The sequence below is a fragment of the Channa argus genome, chromosome 1 (assembly GCF_033026475.1).
Source record: "Channa argus isolate prfri chromosome 1, Channa argus male v1.0, whole genome shotgun sequence".
NCBI classification, from domain to species: domain Eukaryota; kingdom Metazoa; phylum Chordata; class Actinopteri; order Anabantiformes; family Channidae; genus Channa; species Channa argus.
In genome coordinates this window covers 41,129,274-41,157,021 of record NC_090197.1, presented here as the reverse complement: position 1 = coordinate 41,157,021, position 27,748 = coordinate 41,129,274, and the positions used below count along the sequence as shown (strand labels likewise).

The 27,748-nt window shown below is 40.0% G+C and overlaps 2 protein-coding genes across 5 annotated transcripts; both read left to right on the top strand.

Moving 5' to 3' along the window:
• Positions 1 to 1,299: 1,299 nt before the first annotated feature.
• On the top strand, positions 1,300 to 17,964 carry ercc6 (excision repair cross-complementation group 6). Of its 4 annotated transcripts, none has more exons than XM_067521410.1 (22): positions 1,300 to 1,381; positions 1,914 to 2,113; positions 2,230 to 2,458; positions 3,145 to 3,265; positions 3,942 to 4,056; positions 4,443 to 5,160; positions 6,564 to 6,695; positions 8,044 to 8,202; positions 9,103 to 9,238; positions 9,461 to 9,631; positions 9,926 to 10,102; positions 11,544 to 11,660; positions 12,112 to 12,207; positions 12,964 to 13,182; positions 13,621 to 13,731; positions 14,228 to 14,347; positions 14,628 to 14,722; positions 15,220 to 15,365; positions 15,508 to 16,098; positions 16,227 to 16,395; positions 16,484 to 16,562; positions 16,659 to 17,964. In XM_067521410.1, exons 2-22 carry the CDS (start codon positions 1,924 to 1,926, stop codon positions 17,106 to 17,108), a joined length of 4,341 nt encoding a protein of 1,446 aa, XP_067377511.1. In that variant the 5' UTR covers positions 1,300 to 1,381; positions 1,914 to 1,923; the 3' UTR covers positions 17,109 to 17,964. The 4 variants fall into 4 exon arrangements, with proteins under 4 accessions (XP_067377511.1, XP_067377493.1, XP_067377520.1 ...); XM_067521392.1 differs by having other exon boundaries at positions 4,440 to 5,160; XM_067521401.1 differs by having other exon boundaries at positions 1,321 to 1,372; positions 4,440 to 5,160.
• A 130-nt stretch (positions 17,965 to 18,094) lies between these two features.
• On the top strand, positions 18,095 to 25,007 carry drgx (dorsal root ganglia homeobox). Its single transcript, XM_067521431.1, has 7 exons — positions 18,095 to 19,698; positions 19,857 to 19,945; positions 20,749 to 20,849; positions 21,427 to 21,528; positions 23,195 to 23,367; positions 23,655 to 23,767; positions 23,870 to 25,007. The coding sequence occupies exons 2-7, from the start codon at positions 19,888 to 19,890 to the stop codon at positions 24,247 to 24,249; spliced, it is 927 nt and encodes a 308-aa protein (XP_067377532.1). The 5' UTR covers positions 18,095 to 19,698; positions 19,857 to 19,887; the 3' UTR covers positions 24,250 to 25,007.
• The last annotated feature ends 2,741 nt before the right edge of the window (positions 25,008 to 27,748 follow it).

Genomic DNA, 27,748 nt, shown 5'->3' with positions numbered 1-27,748 from the left:
TCATATCCTCTGTTGATTGCACACTGCCCTCACATACTCCACATACTCTATAAATCTAAAAACCTGCTTTATCATATGCTCCTGCTAATACATGAATGCTTGTACTCATAAGGTTGAGACAGACAACTTTGCCACCCACCAAATCTTGTGAGTTTAGTGTGGTCCATCAACAAATTATCCCTGACTTGTGATTTACAGAAAACACACCCATACATATAAATATTATCTCCCCCTTCATGTTATAAAATGTCTAAAATACTGCTTAAATACACAAAGGATAGAGGGCAAAGACAGCCGAGAGGTTTACATTCCTCTCTGCAGCTCAACCTTACAGTCACAACATTGTGTGAATATATCAGTTAATTTCCCACCATAGGTGATCATTCAGCAGCCTGAAAGTTTATTTGACTTATTCTGAATTCTATCTGTTGGACTTTATATTAAGGCCAAGAGCAAAACCAACAAAGAAAACATTGTATGTGCTGTCTACCTGATCGCACCTCTGCACATTGCAGATCTTCCACTAAATAAACTACAATAAATAAATGCACAAAATAAACCACTGACTAAACACACAATGGTGTGACTGTAAAGTTCTAACTGTGACACACTTTCCATTTGGTTTACCTATTTTTAAATGTAATTATTGAACAGTGCTTCTGCACTGAATGTGACTCATATTTAAGCAAATAAGAACAGTGTCTCTATCTTCCTACACTTTCTAAACCAAAGGTGACAACAATATGCACCCCTATATAGATATGTCTGTTTATTCAAATAATACTGTTTTGAAAGATTGTTGGCCTTTGCTCAGGCACTGCAGCACAAGGCAGAGAGGATATTTAATTAAGGCCTACATTTATTGTTGTAAGACACTGGAAACAAACTTCCTCTGAGATGCAAAACCTTGGCAGGGCTCAGGCTTGTGACATCCAGGAAGTACAGGCTTTCTAAACTTTTCTAAAATAAATACATAAAAAGGCATTGATGCTTTGCAGACGGGTATATTGTATAAGTTCAGAGATTTGCTTGCTGGACTGTGTCACTGTGCAGTCTCTGGCCAGACTGCACCGTGATTGCAACACAAAATATGCCATCTAACTGGTTCCCAAGCTTATTATGAAAAACACAATTACAATTGGTTACATGTCAAAATGTGGTCAAGAATCTTTGGACCGTGGTTAGTTTAATCGGGTCGTCTTAAACCCCCGATAAAATACGCGGTTTTGTGCCGCCATCTAGAGGACAAAGACTCTTGCAGCTGTGAACCAGCAGAGGACGCTGTCGCACAAGTGACTCACTGAACAGAGCGCACCGGAAACCAGTACGACTAACAATATGACATTAACCGAGCGGGTGATGTTGTGTAACTGTACGTTTTGTAAGTAACTGCTTTATATTACAGCTGTTTTGACACGTCGTTTAATGTACCCAATATTTTCCAGTCAGCGCCTGAATGTGTTGGTGAGGTTGAATTGAAACCGGTGGTCGCCAAACAGCTGATGCTGTTCGCTTTGCCTTTAGCATAGCAGCGTAGCCTAGCCACGTCAACAATAGACTACTGTTATAGTTAAATTTTGTCTGAATTTTGGGTGACGGTTATAACTATTTGTCTGATGTAAACGCCTTTTGAAGGTCACTGTTTGGTGAGAACAGGTTTTACTCGCCCGCAGAATAATTGTCTTAAAATGAGTTAACGTTACTGTTTAAATTAGCTAACCCTACAAGCTCACATACACGTATTATTTATGTAGCTAACATTCGTCAGTTATGCCCACATTTGGTTAGAACATGAAGGTCGCCCACAGTGACTATATTCACTTAATGTTGTAGTTTTTAATAAGGCCAAGACCTGGCAGAGACATGACTGGTCCGTTTGCCTTGTGAATGACCCATTGACTGACTGATTGCAGACACATCACCATGCCTGTAGACGGTTCAGAGGACCAGGTACCCTCCTCTCTGTCCAGCCCAGTTAGTGCTGCCCTCACCCCCGGGGGGACGGAGGAGGATGGTGCTACAGGGGGTTCTGCTGTCTTTTCTTTCTCTGCAAAGCATAAGGGCTACGAGGCATCTTATGCTGTCAACACTGGACCAGGCGAGGGCCACAGCGGTGAGCTACCTTTGGGCAGATAATAGAAGGAATAATGATGGAAAACTGACTTTTCAGAGAATTTATCATGATGAATACAAAGTCATCCAATGTGCCATTGTCTGTGATGCTTTCAGCTGGCAAAAGGTGTGGAGCCCTGCTGCAGATTGACCGACAGCGTATCCAAGCAGCATCGGCCAGTTCTGGAGCTGCTGAGCTTCAGGGACTTGGTGTGGCTGTCTATGACCATGATGTGCTTGAACAAGGTGTCCTCCGGCAAGTCGATGAGGCAATCCAGGAAGTCAATCAGGCTGCTGCTAAAGCTGAGGCTGAGAAGGAGTACAACTGCGTTTTTGATGATCTCAGGTAAAAGATAATCCACAGTAAGAGTAATGGTATCAAAAGAGCATTTTAAAGCAGTTTTAATGACACTAAAGTTAGTAAAAAGTAAGTTAATGTAAAGAAAATGTGCTGCTAAAGTACACACATAAGTAAATTGGATTACATTGATGGGATATTTAAATCTAATAAGAAAACCCATCGTAAGTTCCAGGTTTTTTGGCCTCATAACTTTAAAATGAAGTTTGAAATAGATAACTGTTATTTAATTATTTGTTTAATTATTAGAATTCATTTATATGAAAGCAAGAAGACAAGTTAAACGTTTTCTTTAATAAATTGTATATGCCATCAGCATAAACAGTCTGTTAGAAGAGGAACATCCCAAAGGGCTTTAATTGAGGCCCCCAGTGAGACACAGGAGGAATTATTTGCGCGCAATAATCTTATTAATATTCACTATTTTGTACTTGACCCTGGAACATGGAATTTACCAACCAACCATGCTGCATGATAAATAAATTCATGATAAATAAAATTGTGTGTGCTTGGAAAACCTCTAACATCCTCTTACCATGTGCCTGAAAATGTTTCCGTAACATTGGTATAGGCAGTAGCTTTCTTCAGTTTCCCCAAAGAAGTTAGTTTTTTAAATAACGTCAATCATTTAAAGGACATAAATCTCATTTTGTTTTTATTGGCCGGTGTTTCAGGTCTGTTGCAGCATCTTTAAAACATATCAACAAGATTATCGAGCAGCTGTCTCCCTATGCTACATCTAGCAAAGATATAAGTAGGAAGATTGAATCTGTCAAACGACAGAAAGAAAACAAGGTAAGAAAATTACATTGAGTCACAAAGTTTGTTTTTTTGCACACTTCATTTGATAGAATTTTCACATCTCACATACCAAGTAATTTAGACGCTTTGCTGTGGCACTCTAAATTGTGGTCAGGTTCACCCTTTGTTGTTTTTTTTAAGTTTTCATGCAAAGTACCTGTAAACTGTAAAATGCATTGAACCATAGAAAAGAAAAAAAGGGGAAAACCTTGAAGCCAAATACAGAGAGGTTCTTTTCAGTATACCTGCTCCAGTGTGCACAACCTGAGGCTGGGGTGACAGTTTTTCTTTTAGCACAACAATGACCTGAAGTATACAAAAAAACAGCACTGGAATGGTTCCAGGAGAATTCTCAGACTATTCTTGATCCAGCTTAAGCTAAATGTAAACATCTGTGGAGAGACCTTTAAATGGCACCCAGGAAGAATTGAATAAAAATAATTTCATTTATTGATTTAAATATAATAAATAATAATAATAAAAAACATTCACTTTAACAATTTTTTATAAGCTTTTAATTGGTGTGCCTTTTTTTAAAATGTACAAAAAGTAAAGGCGTCTGAATTCTTTCTGGAGAAACTGTATGCATGACAAATTGTTTACATTACATATGATATTGATTGGGACTGTGCTTGTGTACTGATGGTTATAAAAACACATTTTAATACAGGAGAAACAGCTGAAGAAGCTCAAAGCCAAACAGAAGCGACTTCAGGCCATTCTAGGGGGAGAGGCCACCCAGTGGTTGGAAGCTGAACTTTTGGAAGATGATGTTGAAGAGGAAGGTGAAGTGTTTTTGACATGTGATTTATCCTACAAAGTCGCATTAGCCATAACATGCTGGTGACTTGCTTTTTCTGCAAACCAGGGGCATGTTTAGCACTGCCTAAAATGTAGCAACACAAAGTGGAAAAAGAAACAGTGCAGTGATTTTTCACATTATATAATGCTTTGTTATTGAGGAGCTGAAATTAAACTAAATGTAACCCGTGTTGAAATTGCTGAGGGTTACTTCTCCTTAAATAAACTATTTTGAATGTAGCTGCTCGCTTAAAGTGCTTTTATGGACTTTGGTAACCAAAACTTGTTAGTGGTTAAAAAAACTCTACAGGTTACCTTTTAACGTGATACAGTTATGTGTCTAACTATGCACTAATGTGTGTTGTAGCAGAAGCTGGGCCATCAACTCTGGGCAGCATGCTCATGCCAGCTCAGGAGACCGAATGGGAGGAACTTATTCGAAAAGGTCACATGACTCCTTTTGGAACCAGTATCCCACAAAAAGATGTAAAGAAGGAGCCTCGAAAAGTTATGCTTGCTGAGAACTCGGCTTTTGACCAGTACTTGACTGATCAGGCCAAGTTGGCCACCGAGAGGAAGCGAGTTCCTCTTCTAAAGAAGAAAAGAAGCTCAGGACCCAGCCCTGAAAAGGACGCTAGAGGAAAAATCAACAGGACTGTTTCCTTTTCTAAGGATAAAAAACTAAGTAAGCGCATGCGAAAGCTCCAGATAACTGCTCTGAAGGCCCATCCTAAGGCTCGACCTAAAACTGAATCAAAGCCTCCTAAACCAAAGAAGAGGCATCACACTAAAGGAGATGAGACAGATAGTGAGGGGTCTGAGTACCTGCCCAGTGATGAAGGCATAGACCCTGACCAAGAGGAAAGAGAGGCTATGGAGGAGGGCTTTGGGGAGGATGATGATGAAGAGTATGAGCTAAAACCATACAAGAGAAAAACTGAAAGGAAGGGGCGAAAGAAAACGACCAAAAAGGAAGAAAGTGAGGACGAGTACTGCCCTGAGAATTCAGATGAAGAGGAGGATGGGAAGGGTAAAGCGAATAAATTCAAAGATGATGGAGATGTGGAATACTACAGACAGCGAATAAGGTATGTGTCCTCCTTTAAAGAGTAGAGGCCACTTCAATAAAAAAAAAAACTTCACATGTTTTATATTTTATTTAGTTTATAAAGAGTACATTTGAACTTGGTCTTGTGGTTGAATGTGAGGGTGCTAAAAGTTTTTATCAGCAAGTCATCCTCTAAAGAGAAGGCACACATCCCAGCCTGTAAATGACAAACAAAAGATTGAGACTTTGTGTCACATTTGTAATGCCAGTGGTGCAAATGTGCTATTGTTATTGCTTTTAGTTAAGGAGAAAATCACTTGTTTTCTGCTGGCTCCATAGTGCAGAAGGAGAGTTAATCCCAGATGAGATTGGCAGCTGTTTCTTGACTAAGCAAATTCACTCCCTGCTCTTCTTCTCTCTCTGCTCTCACAGTGGCCTAATTATCCTCCTGCACATGGTTTTATACACTCACTCACTCTAATGCTCAAATTAATGGAAGAGCAACCCTAACGAGATTTTATATTTATAGCTGCCAAATAAATTGTGTTGGCATGTGTCCTTTTTCCACACTGCACTGATTGAATGTCAATTCAACAGCATAGACGCAGCATGGATGGTGAGGCTAGCTTATATGAAGAATGATATTACTGGAGTGGGTGGTATTTGTAGTTGGGTGGGGGGTGGAGTGGGGGCAGAAAAGTGTAATTAACTGAACCAATGCTTAGTCTTGACTTAATTAGAGAGTGTGGTCTCCCAGGCCCAGCTAAAGGACCAGTTTTGTGGCAGGGTGACAGGACCAGGCCCAAATGAAGATGGATTCTTATCCACTGCACCTCACACCTTTCTGGGGAACTTGCACTACTAATTGTCTGTATCAATCTTCATTTGCTGCGCGACGACTGTGCCTCTAACTGCCCTCTCTCTAGCACTATTAAAACTGTTCTCCTTTACATTTCCCTTTTTGCTGTACACGTTCTACTGCTGAAAGGAAATTCCCATGACTCGAAACATTTGCTATCCATACACCTGTGTAAGCAACTCTTGACATAAATCAGTGTGCAATAGATGCAAATAGCACATTCTCCATTGTCTACCTACCTACTGCATCCTGTTCAGGGTTGTATGGAAATAGATCAATCCCCCTATGCAAATTGTGATATTTACTTGAATATGTCTCGCGTTTTTAAAACTTTAATTACTGTATTACTTACATATTGGATGTACAACACAGTGTTGATGGCTCGGTCATTTTCTTCTGCTTCAGACTATTAGAGTTTTGAAACCCCTGTTTATTGATATAGAGGATCTTTGTTGCTTTTTAACTCAACAAGTTACCTGTGTTTCCTATTATTGATTAAATCTCCTAGATCTTTTTAATAACATAGACATTTTAGCCTCTCCTGTGCTATATATTCTCTCAACATATAATTTTTGTCTTACTAGGAGATGGAAGCGACAGCGACTTCAAGAAAGGGAAGAGAAGAGGGAAAGAGGTGAGGAGTTTACAGATGACAGTGATGCAGAGTTTGATGAAGGCTTCAAAGTGCCTGGTTTCCTCTGGAAAAAACTTTACAAGTAAGTTTGATGAGAGTTACCTTAATTATCTATATAGTTGTATCTTATTATCAATATGAATATTTCGTATTCGTATAGATACTATGTATTGGTTCCGTATTTTGTTTTACTTGTTAATGGTTGTGATCTGTTTAATTAAAGGTCAGTGTGTAAATCAGCGAATGCTGGTGCTTCATTTACTGGTTAAAATTACTAACTCGGTCTGTCACTAATAAAAATAAATTGTGTAACTATTTATAGCCAGTCTGTACTCAAATACTCTTTGTGAGGAAAGGTGATCTAGTCTATAACAATTCTCTATGACCCAGGTGAAATTTGTTTCTGTAGCTCCAAAAAAACAGTCATACATTATTACTTTAGAAGATCCCGTTATGTCACTCACAGAATTTCAATTCTATTCTTTCATTCATAACAATAATTTACAAAGATAAACATATTTTTGAGCCTATTTGGAACAAGTAGCTCCTAAAAAATTTAGTGTTTTTAAAACATTTTAATATGTCATATACATATTTAAGTTCAGGGTCACCACAGCGGATCATTATCCGCATGTTGATTTGGCACAGTTTTAAAACAGTATCCGCCCATACCTAGTCTTAAAGGGTTGTGATTTGTCAGGGCCAGAAAACTGTATCGGGACATCCCTAGCTAAAATTGATTTTGAATTGGATTTATTGTTGTCAACTGAAGAGCTTCTTACCAATGTCAACATGAAACATTTTTTATCTGTGCCCTTGTGTACTTAGTGATATATTGCTGTATATCACAGCCTTTGCTCTTACAAACCTTTATACCACACTGACTGATTAAAGATTATTGTTATAGATTTATTCAACACATTGTAAACTGTATTTTTTTGATGCTACTATAGGTCAATAATATTCATTGGTAGAAATAAATTTACCTATCTGTTGTTTGAAAACAGTTACTGTGGCCTCACATTTTGTTTAACCTATTTTTATTTTAAACAGGTTAGTACATCCCAACTTCCAATTGCAGTTTCTTATGGCTTGTGTGGATACTACTACAAGCCATACTTTGTCTTTTTTAAACAACTGTGACAAGACCATCTTGGGTGTTTATTTCGTGTAGAGTTTATATATAAATATTCTAATAGAGTATTAATCCCTGTATTACAATATATGGTGCTTTGCAAGGATCACCAATAAACAATTGTTACATTTGTTAGGGATTATGTGGTTCACTCTTTTACTTGATGCATACTGGTGAGGATACTTGCACCTGATTTCAGGTGAAATATCCTGTGATTATGAGCCACCATATATGTATATTTTGAAGGATATAATTGCTGCAGGGGTGTTTAAGGTTTTGCATATCACATTATCAGGTACCAGCAGACAGGTGTGCGGTGGATGTGGGAACTTCACTGTCAGCAAGCAGGTGGCATCCTGGGTGATGAGATGGGTTTGGGTAAAACCATCCAGGTCATCAGCTTTCTGGCTGGACTGAGCTACAGCAAACTAAGGACCAGAGGATCCAACTACAGGTACACACACACACACACACACACACACACACACACACACACACACACACACAAATATCAAACTGTGGCCAGAGACTGTGTGTCTGTATGGTATGAATATTTGATTAGGGGGATTTCTGCTTGAGAGTGTTTATCTGAATTATTAAACATGTTTCAATTATCAGACTCCTCACTTTCTTACTGCAGGCATGAAAGAAAATGTTGACACTCTGTGTGTGCATTTGAGAGAGTGCGTGTTAGGGTAAGGTGTGTCCACAACACTTGCATTTTGGACTCATCATGAGGGGGTGGAGCAGGCATGGGACAACAAATCAACTATTGAAAACATGACCCAGTGGTGGTCATAATCTGACTTTACTGCACAAACAACACTTGTGCATTTAGGAGGTGGAGCATCCCTGATGGTCAATACTCTGTCTACTATAGAAGCCCACAAATTGATTGCTTGCAAACTCAATTATGGCCCAGTATCAATAGCTTCCACCGGTCAGACATTCAGACAACCCATTAGTGTCTCTTTGTATATGTTTATGTTTGACAAGACTCTTGTATATCTTTCAAAGTGAAGCTAAGCAAATGGTCATGTACCGTTTTTTTTTTTTTTTTTTTTTTTTTTAATTATTTGCGCATTGAATGATGGAAGCAGCAGAATTAGACAATTTTGTTGAATCGTTTTGCCTCATTTTGTTTATTCTGAAACTGCAGTTCCCAATATGTCTGAATGCATCACGAATTGTACATACAAGTCTAGCATTTCATACATAAACAAATAAAAAACGTATTGAAGTAACTGAAGTTTGCTGAGGGTTATCAAAGTCTAGTGAAACCATTGTTCCTTTGTTAAATGCAGGATTCATATTCAACATCTTTTATACAATGATTTATTTATATATTTTGTAGGTATGTTGGCCTGGGGCCTACAGTCATTGTGTGCCCAGCTACAGTTATGCACCAGTGGGTGAAGGAGTTTCACACCTGGTGGCCTCTTTTCAGAGTGGCTGTTCTACACGAAACTGGCTCTTTCACCAGCAACAAGGTTGGTGTGTGCAAGTGTGTGTCATAATTTAGCCATAAGGCTTTCTAAAGGATCTGTTTTCCTCTGGGGGGCACTAGAGATCTGTTTATGTAGTGTTACTTCCTAACCTTCTCCCCTTTGTAAAAAATGCCGTACTTTACACTAAGCACAGGATACCATAGATAGTAAGCACTTGCACTGATGAAAGCCTTTATTGTTTGTCTCTGTTTTTTTCTGTTGCAGGAGAAGCTCATTCCAGAGATAGCATCATGTCATGGTATTCTGATAACCTCATATTCAGCTGTGAGAAATATGCAAGACACCTTGCAGCGCTATGACTGGCACTACATTATACTGGATGAGGGCCATAAGATCAGGAATCCAAACGCTAGAGTTACCATTGCCTGCAAACAGGTATTGTTCACAACTTTCAAGAACATACACATTTTAATAACAGCACTTGAAGAGTGAAGTATCTAGTATTGACTTTTGCTTAGGAATGAATGTAAACTACTAGCATTTAAAAAGTAATATATTTCCTTTAAAAGTGTAGTAATAATCTAGCTTTTCCATTTTCACAGTTCTGCATAGTCATCATACATCAGTCACACTAGTGCACACTAGCATAAAATAGGGTAGCTAGAACACCACATAATTTCGGAGTTTCTTCTACAATATGTAAGTACATTGTCTCTTTCCTCCCTCTAGTTTCGTACTCCCCACAGATTCATTCTATCAGGCTCTCCTATGCAGAACAATTTGAAGGAGCTGTGGTCTCTGTTTGACTTTGTTTTCCCTGGCAAACTGGGGACATTGCCTGTCTTCATGGAACAGTTTTCTGTGCCGATCACCATGGGGGGATACAGCAATGCTTCACCTGTACAGGTACTGAAATACACACATAGATATACAATAAAAGCCTTACTGTCCTCATTGAGTACACATACATGTTACAATGAAATTTGTGTTCTGCATTTAACCCATCCTTGTGGGGAGTAGTGCACAGCCACACGCAGTGTCGAGAGAGATGGTGTTGAGTGTCTCTCTCAAGCACACACCTGTTGCATGGGCTGTCCTACCTATTAAGCCACCAGGCTGTCATAGATGAACAATTGGAGTTATTTTGAATCCTCAATCCTTCTCCACATTCTTAAAGTACAGAGAGTAGGGGTTCAGTATGAAATATGACCACATTTGAGACCTATACAACAGAAGAAAAGCAGAAAACATGTAAAGACTGACCATAAAGGCTAGTCTTCTAATTTTGGAGTGCTAGATGGAAGCAGGTCGGAAAGAGAGGTAGAGAAACATCAGATCTCTTAAGTGCAGTGCAGGATAATGTAGGTCTATGCAAAGGAACTTCAGTGCATCCCTTGTGTGTCAGAGAAAAAAGGGAGAGGCTAACATGGAGAGCCAGTGAGCTAAGTTGTAGCCCGTTGTCATTAGTGTCCAATCGTTAATAACCCACTGACTGTATGGATTAAATTATTTAAGCCGGCTATTGATGCTTCTTCCGCTGTCGATAATAAAAACCCTTACTAATTATTAATGTTATTAAATGGTCAGAGAGGGCTAAGTTCTGCTGCCTTATCCTCTTCTCAAAATGTTCACAGCAGCAAGCTGGCTCTTGGATGGCTGGTGTTCTTGTGTGTACAACTACACTGTAAAAATGTGTGTGTGGGTGGGGTGGGGCTGGATGAGCACATGGATGCGGCATCCATTACTGAAGCATGCATTTGCACCCCCATGTGAATCCACTCACCAGCTTGTGTAGAGATCAGTGGATCATCTGCTTCCTCCCTCTTCTTCTTTTACTCTTAATGCTCCATTGAGCCCTAAATCCCACCGTGCTGTTGTCCCCCCCCCTGCTTTGCTAAGGGTGTCTTTGATCCCTCCCTGGATCTCCAGTGAGTTAATGTTTAAAAGGCTAACTGCCCTTCAGTGCTGATTGTGGGTAAGGTGTACCAGGCTATTTGCAGTATGGCTCCTCGTGTGGAGTGGGACCTGGTGTTTTTAAAGCTTCACCTCTGTTTGAAATGGGGCTGGTCTGTACTACTGATGAAAGAAGAGGGCTCTGTCCCCTGAGATTCAACAGCACTCTGATCAATGTTTAACTGCTTGTGATGCTGAGAGGGTCATCAACATGAGTGAGGTGATGAGAGCAGTGGGAAGAGGGGCTAAATGACAATCATCTCTCAGGGAACACGCACACTGACAAGTGTGAGTGTTGGTGTGATTGTCTGACAGAACTGAATAATGCTTTTGTCTGAAAGCAGTTTTTGTGTGTGTGTGTGTGCTAAAAGGTTCAACTATTGTTGATTTCCAGGTCCAGACAGCGTTTAAGTGTGCATGCGTGCTAAGGGACACCATAAATCCTTACCTGCTGAGGAGGATGAAGGCAGATGTCAAGGCCAACCTCTCCTTACCTGATAAAAATGAACAGGTATGTCTCATACTCAGACATAGATGGATAGATACATAAATACATACATTGACCCTCTTCTGTCTAAGTATTGATCAGGTTTGCACGCCTGGATCTCTTAACTAGGGAGGTGTTTGTCTGATTGGATGTGACTGTATGTGCCATGTCTAAGGAGTATTTGATGAATGTACATGGCCCTAGTCAGGTGAAGGCAGCTAATAAAGTCCTAGTAAAGTAAAAGGTGCAGGTATTCATTAAGGTGGCTGGTCTCTGGTCTGTCCTTGCAGCTGACACTGGTTGACTCCTCAGTTCACTTCAGCTCATTAAGTCATTCCCTCGGGATAACAGTGGCTCCAAAAATACGTTGCTCTCCCCTAATTTCTCTTCTTCTCAAACATTGCACTTTATCAAAGGGTTTTAAAATGGATGTTCACTGTTCAATACCCACTATTGCACTACTGTGTGTGTGCAGGTTCTGTTTTGCAGACTAACAGAGGAACAGCGGCAGGTGTATCAGGGCTTCTTGGATTCCAAAGAGGTCTACCAGATACTAAATGGGGACATGCAGGTATTTGTTTATATTTCATAGTAAAGGTGGTTACCCTGTAATTGTTTTTATGCTTCTTCCATTTGGGCTCTTTGCGCAGAACCATGCTGCACTGTAAGAACATGGAGGGTAAAACTTTCCTTGCCTTATTTATTATTTAACTCACTAACCCATACATTTCAGTTCGTTTGTTTTGTTCATAAGAATTTTTATGTATTTTAACACATTTTTGTGCCCTTCAAGATCAACATCTTGAAATGGCATTAGTGTAATACATTTCTTCCTACCATGTAAATTTTGTTAAACCCCAAATAGCTTGACTATAGAATGTTTTAAGATTCCCTCTTTAAGAAGCTTGTTCATTTGGTATTTTCACATTAGCCATACCCTTGAGAGAGAGACCCAACCATTTATCACCACTGACCAAATGGACTTGGTTTGGAGAGTCAGGGGTGACAGCAACATAGTGTGTACGCATACACACACACGCTTCTATAGACACATTCAGTGGTCACTCTCAGTCCATTAACCACCATTACTAATGCAGTGACTATTGGGGCTTCATTGAGAAACAAGGCCTTTATTGTCCGTAAATAAATTATGTAATTCATTCCTGTAGACTGAAGAAAATGTGTTTATTTGTTTAAAAGCACAGTGTAGTAAAATGCAGTGAAATGCCAATACCCAATACCAAACTCTATATCACTTTTCTCACCTGTCACGTGTTCAGAAGAATTTAAGAAGCCTTTGTACCTTTTCTTTGTTGATGCTGTTTAGGTATTCTCAGGTTTGATAGCGCTACGTAAGATATGTAACCACCCGGACCTTTTCTCCGGTGGCCCCCGGATGCTAAAGGGAATCCCAGAGGACCAGCTAAATGAGGAGGAACACTTTGGCTTTTGGAAACGTTCAGGCAAGCTAATAGTGGTGGAGTCACTGCTGCGTCTCTGGTTTAAACAAGGACACAGAGTCCTACTCTTCACTCAGTCTAGACAGGTTAGGAACACACTGGTGGATTCACTCTAATAATCACTTTTATTAAGCAGTTGTATGTATTCAATACATTTTAGAATAATTTTTGTTAATATACAGGCAATGGATTTTTGCATAGACAATAAATCAGATTTCTTTCCTGCTTTAGGTTTATATGTTAAATTTGTACTGAACTTGTAAATGTATTTAATTGCTGCTGGCTGCCTACAACCCACGTAAATTGCGTGCATGTGTGAGAAAGAGAGGCCCCAGCTGTTGCAGTCAATACCAATAAGATTATACCTCAGAGGGAACCTGAAACCCTCCCTGTCGGTATCTCTGTCCATGTAATATTAATCTGCTCTAATCCTTTTAGAGATAATCCAACCCTTGGTCTCCTCTTTTCTTCTCTCCCTCTCACCACCTTCCTTCGCCTGTCTTTATCATCTTCCTCCCTTCCAGATGTTGGATATCTTTGAGGTGTTTGTGAGGCAGAATAACTATTCCTATTTGAAAATGGATGGCACTACCACAATAGCTTCCCGACAGCCACTCATCGCTCACTACAATGAGGTAAGAATTAACCATCCCTTATGACTCTGAGTATTTCTCGTGAAAATCCTGTCCAGGGGGGTGAAATGCTTCATTGAAACACTGCTCATACTGAGACAAAACACACACAGAAACACTAATTGCTAAAAATTTGTTCTTTGAATATACACCATTGTATTTAAAATAAATAAGTAAATATACATACACACACACACACACCGCATTAGAAGAATACATTCTTGTCTTAAAATTATAATAGTGATCTATTTGAAAAAACAAAATACTTTCCAACGAAAAGACAAGTTTACATTAGGTTATTTGATTCTCTCAAATAGAGATTAATTGGAGATGACAGCATATTATCATATTTTTGGTTTAACAATACAATTTAGGTTAACAATTTACTAAATAAATGTATTTATATGATTACACTGCCAAGTGATTATCATAAGGAGTATGAAACTGTGTTATGTTCATTAATCATTGACAGTTTTTCCATCCTCTTTCTATTTTACAGGATAATTCCATTTTCATCTTCTTGTTGACAACTAAAGTTGGAGGTCTGGGAGTCAATCTGACTGGAGCCAACAGAGTCATCATCTATGACCCAGACTGGAACCCCAGTACTGACACACAGGTTAGATAAATACAAAGATTCAAGTAAAACATTTAGTGCTTTATTATTATTTTAGTTTGTAATGCCTTGAAAGGAAGAAGAGCGTTATTTCTAAGATAAATTTGTCATATTTTTTTTTCTTTTCTTGACTTTCATAACCAATTTCTCTTTGTTACTTGCTGCTTTTTGAGGTTGAGATTTGAAAAACCTGAACAGAATTGGTTTAATTCCTTTTTTTTTTTTTTTTTCTTTTATACAGTGAATTTACCTAAACATTTATTGCAAGCTATTATGTTCATAGGCACGGGAACGAGCATGGAGGATTGGGCAGAAGCAGCAAGTAACGATCTACAGACTACTGACTGCAGGGACCATTGAGGAAAAAATCTATCACAGGTCAGACAGCAGCATTTGCTTACATGTTAACATGTAAACACTTTTGGATATGAAATTTAATCACAAACTTTAAAAAAACAAGATTACTGTTGTGGCTTTTGTGCATTCTCTCAGCCCATCTTCCATTTTGTTGTCTTTCCATTGACTTCACACATTCATGAATATTGGCAATGACATGACTAATTGCTCACATCACTGCTGTATTACTACTTGCACTCTCCCCGTTCTCAGTAATTGAAACGCTTTCCTGCATTATTAAATGGCCAATCTAGGACTTCTAAACCATTGCTCTGTTTCACTTGTGTCTGTAAAGTGCTTTGAAAAGGCAAGTTGGAAGCAGAGATTCTATTTTGATACCTCCAGTTGTGTGCTTAACTAATTTTATCATCTATCAGCCAAACTACTCTGTGATGACAGAGGATCACAGTTGCCTGCTGAGACAAAGTAGCAAATTACACACAGGAATCTAATTCTATATTTTATTTGTTGTAATTCAGGCAAATCTTCAAACAGTTTCTCACCAACCGTGTACTTAAGGATCCTAAACAAAGACGGTTCTTCAAGTCAAATGACATTTATGAACTCTTTACACTGTCTGACCCTGATGGATCTCAGGGAACAGAGACCAGCGCTATATTTGCAGGTATGCACTTTTTTCTGTTTGTCCATTTTATTACTACTATAGAAACGTGGATTGTCTGGTTGGTCAATAGTTTGTTAGATTTGATATTTGATAGATTTGATTTCGAAGAATTTAGCAATTTTTGTTTTTGATCCGCATATAGGTACAGGTTCTGATGTTAAGGCACCCAAGAAACCAGAGAGGCCAAGGCCATCACACACAGTAAACCATGGCAGCCATGCACTTACACACTCCTTAGAAAACCAGAATGAATCTGGTGCACACAGCAGACACTCTTCCACAAATGCTCCTGCACTTAGAGATGGCATTACCTCGCTGTGGAGTAAAAACTTTCATGGTAATCCAAACGTCCCCATGTGTAGTAAACACACCAACCAAAATGGAGTGGATGTTGAGCCAAATATTTCAGCAAATACACACCATGCAGGACGAGAAAAGCAAGATTGCAACGCAGCCAAGCCAGCGGTGAAAAACTCTGACTCACCCAGTTCACGTGAAGACAAAGACTCTGTCCTTACCAGCCAACAGAAACACAGAGAAAAGAGAAAGCACTGTGACTCAGATAAACGCAAACACAAGAAACGCAAACACTCCCAAGATGCTCGGTTTGAAGGCCACCGCATCTCTCACTTGGTGAAGAAAAAGACCTACAAGAAAGACAGTGAAGACAGCGAAACACACGACCAGAAGAAATCAGACGATTATGTCTTGGCAAAGCTGTTCAAGAAATCGGGTACGCTTTTTGTGCACTCGCCATCTGACAAAACAGACATTGTTTTTTTAGTCTTGCAAAACAAACTTCTTTGATTAATTTTTTATTGTTTTGTTTTCTTGTTACCCATCGTCTGTGGTTTTATTCAGGTATCCACAGTGTTATGCAGCATGACACTATTATGGAGTCCTCCAATCCTGACTATGTTCTTGTGGAGGCAGAAGCCAACCGAGTGGCCAAAGATGCTCTTAAAGCCCTTAAGGTTTCTCGCCAGCAGTGCAGGCTACCCTTCAATACACCCCCTCCTCCTCCTGCAAGGTACGTAGTCTCACTCTGACAAACTGGGATTGATTACAGCTTCGGTAATGTTAATTAAAACATCTGTTTCCCTTGTTTGCTATCTAAGGAAACGGTTTGGACAAAAGAAGAATTCACTCTTGGTTTCCCCTCCTGTTCAGTCCATCTCTACTCCAAGCAAATGCAAGGTAAAAGTAGTGTGATTAGGGGGAAAACTTATGCTAAGTTAATAGAAGATTTTTTGCATTTTTGATCCCATATTCTGTAAATTATCATCTCTTTAGGATGCTGCTGTAGTAAAGAAATCTGTATCAAAGAAGCCTGGCGCAGAAGCTCATTTCAGTGGGGAGGGAGCAGAAAGTGACTTGAACTCCACCCCACTCTCCTCGTCCTCCCTGCTAGCCAAGATGAAAGCCCGTAATCACCTCAGTCTGCCCTCGAGCCAAAGAGAAGAAGCTGAGGAAGAGGAGGATAGCTTTGGAGCTGCAGGAACAAGCTCTAGCCGAGCACCACCCACTGATCACGATGAGCTTTTAGTGGATTTGCGCAACTTTGTTGCCTTCCAGGCAAATGTGGATGGACAGGCCACCACCCAGGAAGTGCTGGAGTACTTCAAACCAAGACTGACCCAGGAACAGGCTCCTGTATTCAGAGAGTTACTCAGGAGCATCTGTGACTTTCATAGGACATCTGGTCAGGAGGGGATCTGGAGACTAAAGGAGCAGTTCCGTTAAGTAAAACATACATAAAAGTGGAAAAACTGAAGTGGGATGCATATTTGAGTATTTGTCAAATATCAGCCCGTGAGTTAAAGCCTAAAAGACTTTTATGTCAAGGTGTCAAATTCGGATGTGTCACAAAAATACATTGATATCACTTGATTCATGCTGATGTTTTCGCAATTCTGTGAAGGACAATTTGCATATAAGTATTTGTTCACCACAACTAATTGTTCCGTTTATGGATAAACTAATGTGAGTATCTGTGGCAGAGCCATATTTATTTCATATGCAAAATCAGGTTGGTTTTGTGCTTTTATTCATGGAAATATTGCAATTTCTTTTGTTTCTGTTTGTCATTGTTCCTACCTGGGCAAACTTGAATTCACTTGTTTTGTTTCTGCCTCAAAGTTGAAACTGTAATACCTTGAATAATGACTTTCTCAGTTACATATTGTTCACTTTAAATATTTGTACCTCAAATACCTTGGTTTTGCTATTAGTGAGGAGTAGGGTGTTGTGTAAATATGACCTGTCACCCATTGGGGCTGGTTATTAAATAATGTAATGTGGGTGGGATGTATGGTGGCATAGGGCATTTTTAAAGGAATATTAAAATGATCTACCTCCAATTATTTGTGAAAATTGTCAGAAAGCAGAGTTGTTGCCTTGTTTTCTAAAAACAAAAAACCTGGAATGTTTTGCATAAATTGTATGCATTAAACTTCAGTGTTGCAATATAAAAACGATAATTGTACTTTGTAGTAAATGATAAGCACTTCCTAAATTTAAGTTCAGTTTTGGAAAGACTTTGTACTACATTTTAATATTTACCAAAGTAGAGGTGATAAGTAAAATTGTGAAAATGTCAGTTGACAGATTTGTGTTAACAGTTTCCTTTACTTCTTTAATTCAAATCATTGTAAGCATTACATGTCACAATGGTAGGAAAAATAGGAGGAGAAAAAAGAATAAAACTATAGAGTTGGGATTGATATATAAGTAGAGAAAATCATATTCTGAGGACAGCACAGCCCTGTCATATTACAGTATACTTATCCTGTCAGAAATATCCAGGTATGTAACAAGACCCCAGGGAATTCCAGAAATCAACGAAATCTAAGACAAAATACAGCTTTGCAGCTCTCTTCGTTTTACTTATTTAGAATATATGTTTATAAAAGACCTGCAGCATTCAACTTAAAAAGGTTAGGCCCTCTACATAATCGATAGCAGGAATATTCTATAATGTTTTTATTAGACCTTAGTCATATTTAGGCAATCATCAGAGGATGGGGAGAAAGGCGCTGACAGGAAGCAGATACACACACACACACACACACACACACACACACACACACACACACACACACACACACACACACACACACACACACACACACACACACCTCAGGCCTGCACTCTTGTCAGAGTTGTCTAGACCAAATATTGGGATAAAGTTATCAGACGTTATTTGATTTCAATTTTCTCCACGCACCTCACCGAGGTCATAATAACAACTTTATTTTCAGTGGTGCATAAATTAATTACGCGCATTTAATAACTAAAATATCATTATATTCCCCCTTTAATAACATAAACGCTGCACGCCAGGGAAACCCTTAATAGCGCGGGGCCCTGTAACTGGCCATTATCCGCCTGTAATGATATTACAGAACCAATTACGCGCCATTAGAAGGGATTTTCTGCACTTTATGTGGTTTAGTCCAATCCCGCACTCCTCTTCTAAATTTCAGCTGCTTCTCGCAGCCTCATTTTGCCTCCACCTCAGAGACGCATGGCGTCTGCGCTCTGCCGTCCCAGATGCGCTTTAAAACTAATTGAAAGGGTCCCGCAGCAGATCATTTATCCGAGGAAGCGAAATAAATCGCAGGACCCCTTGCTGTGAACAAAATCAAAAATTTGGCCTTGTGAGTGTTCTACATGCGCAACCCCTTGTAAAGTGGACCCCTTAACACACCCTGACGAGCAATTAACCCACCCGACAGTCAATCTAAAACCCAAAAGCAGTCATCCTCCTTTTTTTAATATATGAAAGAACCAAATAAAAAGTGCAGCGGGTATGTGTGCATGTTTGTGGTTAGGGAATATGCTTGACTCTAGAATAACAATCACTTGTGATGAATTTTTTGGCACAAGAGCAGAGCTGCCGTTTGCTACCCTGGGTACATCGCCTCTCACCCCCACTCTCCTTCTATCTTTCTGACACACACACACAAACACACACGCATACCAGAGGTTGGGGGTGAAACAGACAAAGCCATGATAATCCGATTAGGACCAATTAGGCGTGAGATTCTGCGACACTTGCTGAAAGCCTTAACACTCTGTAGACAGTTATACAGTTATGGAGACATCTGGACACTCCCAGAGAAAGACAGACAGAGAGACAGAGATGTGTGTGTTCGCGTGTGTGTGTGTGTGTGTGTGTGTGTGCGAGAGAGCGAGAGGGAGAGAAGGAGATAGAAAGAGAGAGAGAGAGGGAGATCTGGACACTCCCAGACAGAGTCAGAGAGTCAGTGGAAGTGCAGCAGCCACTTCTCTCCAGAGCGGAAACTCACTCACATCAGCATCCTCACTGCAGGTAGGATGATGTCTCACATCAGCTTTTAAACCTCCTAAGTTCCATTCGGCGTCTCCTCTTCTTCGGACGATTTCATGTATAGAGTTTTCCACCATTCGTTTGCATCGCAGTGTAGCCGGTCTTAAGATCTGCGCTGAAACTTTTTGTCTCTGTTCCAGGTTCGGTTTTGCAGCTTACAAACGCGCCAGGATGTTCTACTTTCACTGTCCGCCTCAGTTGGACGGAGAGTGTTGCCGCTCCAACACATGTGAGTTGTTTTTTTCCAGCATTTTTACAGCCTCTTATTTAGTTGATTTCACATAGAAGCGACTTATTTCTAATGTCCCTCTTACAGCCGCAGTCTGTAAAGTTTTGTGATATTTAGGCTGCGTACTTGCGCGCAAGCCGTGTGTGTGTGTTGCTGGGGCACCGACAAAAGGCCTAAGCAGATGTTTTCTTATTTCTATTTTAATTCATACGTTTAATTTGTATTTGAAATGACACGACCCAGTAAAGGCAACCTTGTTTTTATACAGTGATTAATTAAAAGCTTTACACACTGTATTTTAATCTGCAGTTAAATTAACACTGTGGAATCTTGTATTTTCCAAAAATATAAACTTAGATGAGAATGCTTAGCGCAGTGCCGTAATTAGTTATATAATCTTTTATTTCCTACAAATTCAAAATGTGGACACAAAGGGTTAAGTATGATTTTCTCTTGGCTTTCTCAATCTGCTGGCTGTTGTCGGTGAAAAGCGCCTGGTGGTTTGGCCCCGGGGCAGAGGGGGCGTTTTGTCCCGGGCACAGATGTTGGGTGTCATGGCTCTTAGTCCGTCATGGTTCCTCTCAATGTTTGAAGATCAATGTTTCATGCAGCTAATGGAAATACAAAATGTGCCAGAGAATAAATTCCCTAATCTACTTTGGTAACATTTTTTATATTCTTTTATTTCTTAGAGATGAATTTCAAGTTTACAGAATTAATTTTGCACACTATTATCAAATTGAAAACCTCTTTTTATTATAACATTAGGTGACTATATTTTCTTTATTAAACTTTTATCTTAGTGAATTCCAGCGGTTTTGGCAACCACGCCCCGGCTGATTTTGATGATGGATTTCTACGCAGAAAACAGCGGAGGAACAGAACAACATTTACACTGCAACAGGTAATTAAAATATGGAGAATGAGAAATACCTAAAACTTTACTTAGGTGCAACAAACATGTGTGACTGTATTAAATGCAGGAAAAGAACTTTGCAAAGTTTTTTCATGGACTTGAACAGTGCTTTGCTTTCCAGATATCATAACCAAAAATGAAGGCCTGGAAGGTTTGATGCGATGAAAACATTCAGATAATTGAAAATAAAAATGCAAGATTAGAAAACCTTTACAAATCATCAGCTATTTGACCTTTCGAATAGATTTGGCGTGAATACAGCTGTAAATTCTCCACTGTCTGCAAGGAGCCAATTTGACGTTAGGCCAATTTTGAAGCCCTTTTTAGATTTCTCCTCTTTTTCTGTATCTTATCCCTAAGCCCTTTTTTCTAATCTTAAACAGTATGTATCGATGAGGATGATATTGAGGAAGAAAAGAAAAGAAAAGAAAAGAAAAGAAAAGAAAAGAAAATGAAAGAAAAGGAAAGAAAAGGAAAGAAAAGGAAAGAAAAGAAAGGTTAAACTAAACTGATGAGTACAAACTAAACGTTTCTAAAGTATAATTGTTGCTTTGTGTCCATGCAGCTGGAGGCTTTGGAGGCTGTCTTTGCCCAGACTCACTACCCGGACGTGTTCACCCGAGAGGAGCTGGCCATGAAGATCAACCTGACCGAGGCCAGGGTGCAGGTAGGCTGCAGCAACGCAGTGCGTCCTGGGCGCGTTTGACCATGCGAGAAAGGGTAAATTAAGGCACTCCGTCATTCCTGCGATGTGCTTTAATAACATCAACATAATGGTGAATATTAGATTAGCTTGATTAATCGGTCATTCATAATTAACCAGCGATAATGTTCCTCACTAATTTGTCCGCGTCTCAAAGGTAGGAATACATCATTCATTCAGACCCCATTCCCGTAGCGCAAACAGAAAACGATATGTGCCTTAAAAGAGGGCAAAGCCAGCAACCTCTAACACACACACACACACACACACAGAAACCCTCTCTCTCTCCCTTATTCTGGGACACACACACTCTCAAAACACACACGCACACAGAAAAAGACACACACGCACCTTAAATTTAGCAATTTATATTCTGCTCTTGCCCTGCACATATGCGCGGTTATAAACTTGGCCAGATGTAATTAAGTTATGTGTCCTGTATGTAATTTCCTGCATTCCAGATTTGCTTTTGGGTTTTGTTGTGTGCGCAGATCTAATTGTGGGAAATATAATAGTTTGCCTTTTGTTCCCCAGGGTCATCTTACTATCGCTTAAACCCAATGGCGTGGTTGATAATGGAATCCAGCGCTGTAAATTAGGGATTGTAAACAAATTATTCCCCTCCTAATCCGATTACCACATTCCTATTATTAAATCTGAACATGAATCCACCGCAGTATGCAGGGATATTAAACTTACATTATTATTAGAAAATAAATTTCCTTTCTGTTGTAGTGTTGTTGCCCCCCTTTTTGTAAAGTGTCAATGGGCCTCCCCCGCATTAAGAGCACGCAGCAAATTGAGATTAATGGAGCAATTATAGCCCATTCAGAGACGGGTGTGTGTGGGGGGGCGCGACTTCTAGCTGGAAGGTGCAGGGGTGAGATAAGTCTATTGGTTGTATTGTTGTCCTGCCACCAAAATGTTGTCTTTTCTTTATGCCGAATGGATGATGTGTTTAGTTTGGCTGGTGACATCATTTATACCTCCCATACAATAGTAAGGATGCAGAGCACATGCACACAGACTCTAACCTCCATTCACACATCATGATTAATGCCTGCTAGAACCAAGTCCTAATCGAATCTGATGTTGTCAAACAATCACTAAATAGGGAAATAAACGACTTCATCATAGCTGCCTCTCTCTCGGGCAGCACAACTGTCAGTGGGAAGTCATTAAAATATGATAATGAAAAATTGCTCAATTAAATGTTGTTATAGGCAGTGACCTTCATTCGATTAAGATACCACAACTTGGCTAAATGTTCTCAGCTGTGAGGGTTGTGAAGTTTTGGGGATAAGTCGGGGTATCTGGGAAATTAGAGCTTTGGTGTGTCACCTCAAATGCCTCCTGATGTACAAGACAAGTCCTGACTGTTTGTTTGAACTTTGCTAAGCTGGTTATGACGGACAAAAGCGCAGAAAGTAAATAGGTGTTTTGAGCTTGCATTTGTTTTTGTCTTATTTTTTAAAAGCAAAAGAAAAAAGAAAAATGTTGGCATGGATATAATGTTGTGTTCAGTTCCCAAATTAAGAATGTGTCGTAAAATGCAGCCATGTTCCAGTTTTAATTAGTCATTTTATCTAATTGTTTTGTTTTTGTCTTGCCTTCCTTTTTTAAAATGCAGGTTTGGTTCCAGAATCGGAGGGCAAAGTGGAGGAAGACGGAGCGAGGGAGCACAGACACTGAAGGGGGGAAAGAGCAGATGAGTGAGGGCACTCCTCCATCTCGCAGCATCAACTCTCAATCACCAGTGGACCAGAGCAGAAAACAGAAAGAACCGCTAGAGATGCAGCAGAGGTGAGAGAAGGCCGACAGATGATTGTTGCAGCTGTTGCTGTTGTTAAACACTATCCTGTTAGTAGGAGAAATCTGTGACAGAAAGGCTGATGGTCCAGTTTTACGGACTGGTGGATCTGGTGGAACATTCAAAACCCTCAAAATAAAAAAGCTAAGGAGGAATAAAAATAATTTGCTGGTGATAAAAAGTTAGAAAATAGTTATGGGTATTTTTAGAAATATCAATGTAATAATATAATAATTTGTTATTACTACATAACTAGATAAATTATATCTGTTCTATCCAGTATCAACCGGACAGTGGGTCCTGGTGGTCCATTCTTCCCATCTTGTATACCAGGCACACTCCTCAACTCTGCCACCTACGCCCAGGCCCTCTCACAGGTCGCCACGCTGAAAGGTAAAGATAATTTTCATTGTCTTGCGAATGCTGGTGGTGATGAGATGGTGAATTCAGGTTTTTTAGTAGTCTCACCACGAGTCACACCTTTTTATTTTTCAGGTAATGGTCTTTGCTCCTGCTGTGTTTCTGACCCCATGGGTCTGTCCTTCCTGCCGTCCTATGGTTGTCAGGGCAACCGCACAGCCAGTGTGGCTGCCCTGCGCATGAAGGCCCGCGAGCACTCGGAGGCTGTGCTGCAGTCTGCCAACCTGCTCAGTGCAACGACTGGGCCCGGTGCTGGCGTGGGAGTCCTGTCTGGAGTGGGTGTGAGCACAGCCGGGGTCGCAAGACCCGCAGTGGGCCCTGCCGTCGAGGTGCCCGGCACTGTGGGAAGAGGGGGAGAGAGCTCCAGTCCCAGCCCGGTCACCAAGGTCTCAGTCCTGGGCAGTAGTCCTGACAAACACCCTCACTGCTCCAAGGAAGCACTTGAGAAAAAGTGAGGCGCTGGACGTAAACGTGGATGTACTGATACTCTAAATCTGTGTGATCGTGCCTGTTATAACTACTCTACTGTGGCCCTATGAGCAACTAAGCACAAGTGACTGACTCCAGAAACAGCCTGGGAAAGATATCATATCTCACAGTGTGTGGATGCAAACATTAAAATATTTATTTGCCAATTAATTATTATCGTTTGTGAGCAATGCTGAATATTTGGGGCCTTCTCATCCCCATGAAAGCACAATATGGTTTTGCGTCAATATCTGTCTTCGTGCACTCTTGGACTCTATTTGATGGACTAAGATAGACACAACATGTGTGCATCAAAGACATATTTAATAATGTGAATTTAACTAATCCTGATTCAACTCCTCTCATTTTCATAAAAAGGACAGATGCATAAATCTTGAATGTTAATGCATGTAAAGTGTAAATGTGAAACTGATGACAGGACTGTGAGGATTTTGGATTTTGGCAATATAATGTTTATGCCATCAGGTCAGCAATGAGCTGAAACAATTTGATTTTAAAGTGAAAGTGCACTTTAATATTAATCAGCCATTTTCAGTGTAAATGTGTATATGTGCCAGAATACAATATGTTCGTGTGTGAACCCCAGGCGGGCTGATGCAGACTCAGTGACAGAGCGGCAGTTGTCCTTTCCACTCTGTTAGCACATCTGTAGCTCCAGCAGACAGGGAACACACCAGTCCTGTTGTGACATGTTCTTTAAAACAATTAAAGATGTAGTCGCTCATGTTCCTCTCCTGTTGCCTCTCGCTCCAGCCATCTGTTCTGATACATTATTTATCAGCTTCCCTTAAAGCTGGGAGATGAGAGCATATTATTTATTTACTTTTAGGAACACTTGGCCTCTCTCTCCCTCTCTGAGCATTTTTAATAAACCCCATTAAACATGATATATGCTATTTATTACCGTTGAATTTAAGTTTTTTAAATTTCACCTCCCAGCTTTTGAGACAGTAGTTCATCACAGGCATTTGTACATTTGTTGATTCATTATTGCTAAATATCTCTCTTCACTGCAGTGGCACTCGAATAAAGGATCAGCTGATCAGACTGAGAATACTTAACCGCACAAACACAACCAGTAGTTGGGCTGATTCAATTTGCGTCCTTGAGGATTTTCAGGAAATTACTTTTGATAGTCAATAACACAATTAAGTAAACTGCACACACATTATCATGAATAATTGATGGGAAATTATGTATTACCATGAAGTACTGGTTCAATAATTGATGAGGCGACACCCTGGTGACATAAAAGCAGGAGATAATGTCAGATGTCGCGCCAGGTTGTGAGTACTGAGCTCTCACATTCTCTTTTTCACACCCTTATGTGTGCATGCTGTACAAATATTCCAATAAAGTGACACTTTTCACAGACTGAGAGTCACCCTCTTGTGATGTTAATACAAGATTTCTATTTTATTGGTACAGTCAATTTCCCCACAAAACACACTAACACAATCAATTCAAAGAAACTGGTGTTTTTTAACCAGAAATGTCAAAATATGGTCAAAAACAAACTTTTAAAAATGATCACGGGCCATTTTATTTTTATATTGATGGCCTGTTATATAGCAGGTGTACTGCTATGTTAATTCATGCCCCAAATAATATTAGGGAAAACATCATGTCCTAATATAATGATTTTTAGTTTAAGTGCATGAGAGAGCTCCAGAGCAAAGCTGGTAAGCCTTGTGACATGGCAGCTAATGATAACACAATATCCTCATACAAATCAGCTCCTTTTCCAAAAATGTACCAATGTGGACAACAGAATCCAGCCAACTGATACAAAAGACGAGAAAAACACAATAAATCTTTTCAAAATTGAATACAGTAGTTGTAGAATTTAATCATTAGCCAAAACAAAGAATGCTGAAGTTATAATGACTACGATCATCATTAAGTTCTGCATGGTGCCCATAATTCACTGCTTTAATATTTCATAAACAAGTCAAGTTGGTGTTGACATTCAGCTGTGCATGTGGCATCATTGATAATTTTCTGTCACCTAAAAAAAGTCCTGAGGCGGTTTTGTGGAGCATTGTTATATCAAATTAGCTGGAGAGCAGCCAGAAAAGCAGACAAACATGGTGAATACGGGGGACAGCAGTTGAACTCTGTTCTTACATTGCAGTTAATGGACTTCTTTTGTTGCAATAATGAAATATTTTGTAGGCATGTGGGGAAATATGTCCTGAAACAGGGAGATGCTGTGCACATGCACACATCCACAGACAGACAATATAAGGCACACAGAAAGAGAGTTTGCTCAAGAAAGACTGGCACACACACATAATTCTTCTGCTTGACATTTGGTGCAACACCTAAATGTTACTAATCGAGGACCCAGCTTCCAAAGTGCATTTTGGCCCAGTACACCCAACGACCAAAATACCCCATTACAGCATCATCTCTGCTTTTAATTCCTGCAACACAGCTCATCAATAACCCAATCAATTATAATCAATTAGTCTCATCTCTGAATGGAGATAATACAAACAAAGCATATCTTAATGCAGCGAGTAATGTGCTTGTCTCCTGACTCCCACATAACCACAGCGCTGCTCCTCCTTACTCAGCAAAGGGGAGAACATCCTCAGTGCTTGTGGTCGGTGCTTACAGTCCTCTGTAGTTGAAAAAATAAATAAATAAACGACTAGCCCGCAAGAGAGGCTTGCACTGTGCCAATACTTAAGAGACATGCATCAAATAAGTCAAAACGTCTCAGTACAGACCAATTGAGACACGCATTCTAGGTTTGTCCACTAGAGGGAGTAAGTGAGCAGGAAACATGTACCGACTCCACAAAGCAAGCTTCATTTCAAACCTCGGTGGGAAAATTAAGCACCGTGGATAAACACACACTGAGTAATTTTTGCTGAGGGAAGTTTTTGCAAATTAAATTTTATTAATCAAAACCATTTTTAACAAGTGCTGAGCATTGAGGGCCCAAAAGTAACAAAAGAAAGTGGAGATCTGTGAAGCTGATGTCACTCAGTAACAGCTATGTATAGAGAGAAAAATGGAGCATAAGAAGGGCATGTGGTGGAGGAGGCGGTTGCCTAGAAGGGAGAAAAGAGATTAGTAAAAAAGGGATTACCTCAGCCCTTTGTGGAGTTTAGTGAGCTGTATGTGTGCGGTGGTGTAGGCATATGTGGAGGAGTGTGTCTCCATTAAGGCCCATGTGTGTGTGTCCATCATTCTGCCAGACTGGCCCCGCACCCGCCAAGAATTGCAGGAAACTATCTGCTACAGCAATGTCCTATTATAGCGGTGGGCTGTGTGGAAGGGCCGGTGTGGGAGTGGGAAGGAGAGGGGTGAATATGAAAGTCCTCCCCTTCCTGTGCCTTATGACCTTTTCTGCTGGGGGTAAGTGAGGCTGTAGTCAGGGAGATTAGACTGTCATAGTTAAAGTTCTGTAATAAGTGAGTGTAAAATTCATGTTCAAATTAACCTGACAGATCA

Bases quoted from the DNA above. Each gene is read 5' to 3' on its own strand.
- ercc6 (XM_067521392.1), top strand. From the start codon at position 1,924: ATGCCTGTAGACGGTTCAGAGGACCAGGTACCCTCCTCTCTGTCCAGC. The intron at 15,366-15,507 runs GTATGCACTTTT...ATCCGCATATAG, and splicing joins GACCAGCGCTATATTTGCAG to GTACAGGTTCTGATGTTAAG. The intron at 16,396-16,483 runs GTACGTAGTCTC...TTGCTATCTAAG, and splicing joins CCCCCTCCTCCTCCTGCAAG to GAAACGGTTTGGACAAAAGA.
- drgx (XM_067521431.1), top strand. From the start codon at position 19,888: ATGTTCTACTTTCACTGTCCGCCTCAGTTGGACGGAGAGTGTTGCCGC. The intron at 20,850-21,426 runs GTAATTAAAATA...GTGTCCATGCAG, and splicing joins CAACATTTACACTGCAACAG to CTGGAGGCTTTGGAGGCTGT. The intron at 23,768-23,869 runs GTAAAGATAATT...TTTATTTTTCAG, and splicing joins ACAGGTCGCCACGCTGAAAG to GTAATGGTCTTTGCTCCTGC.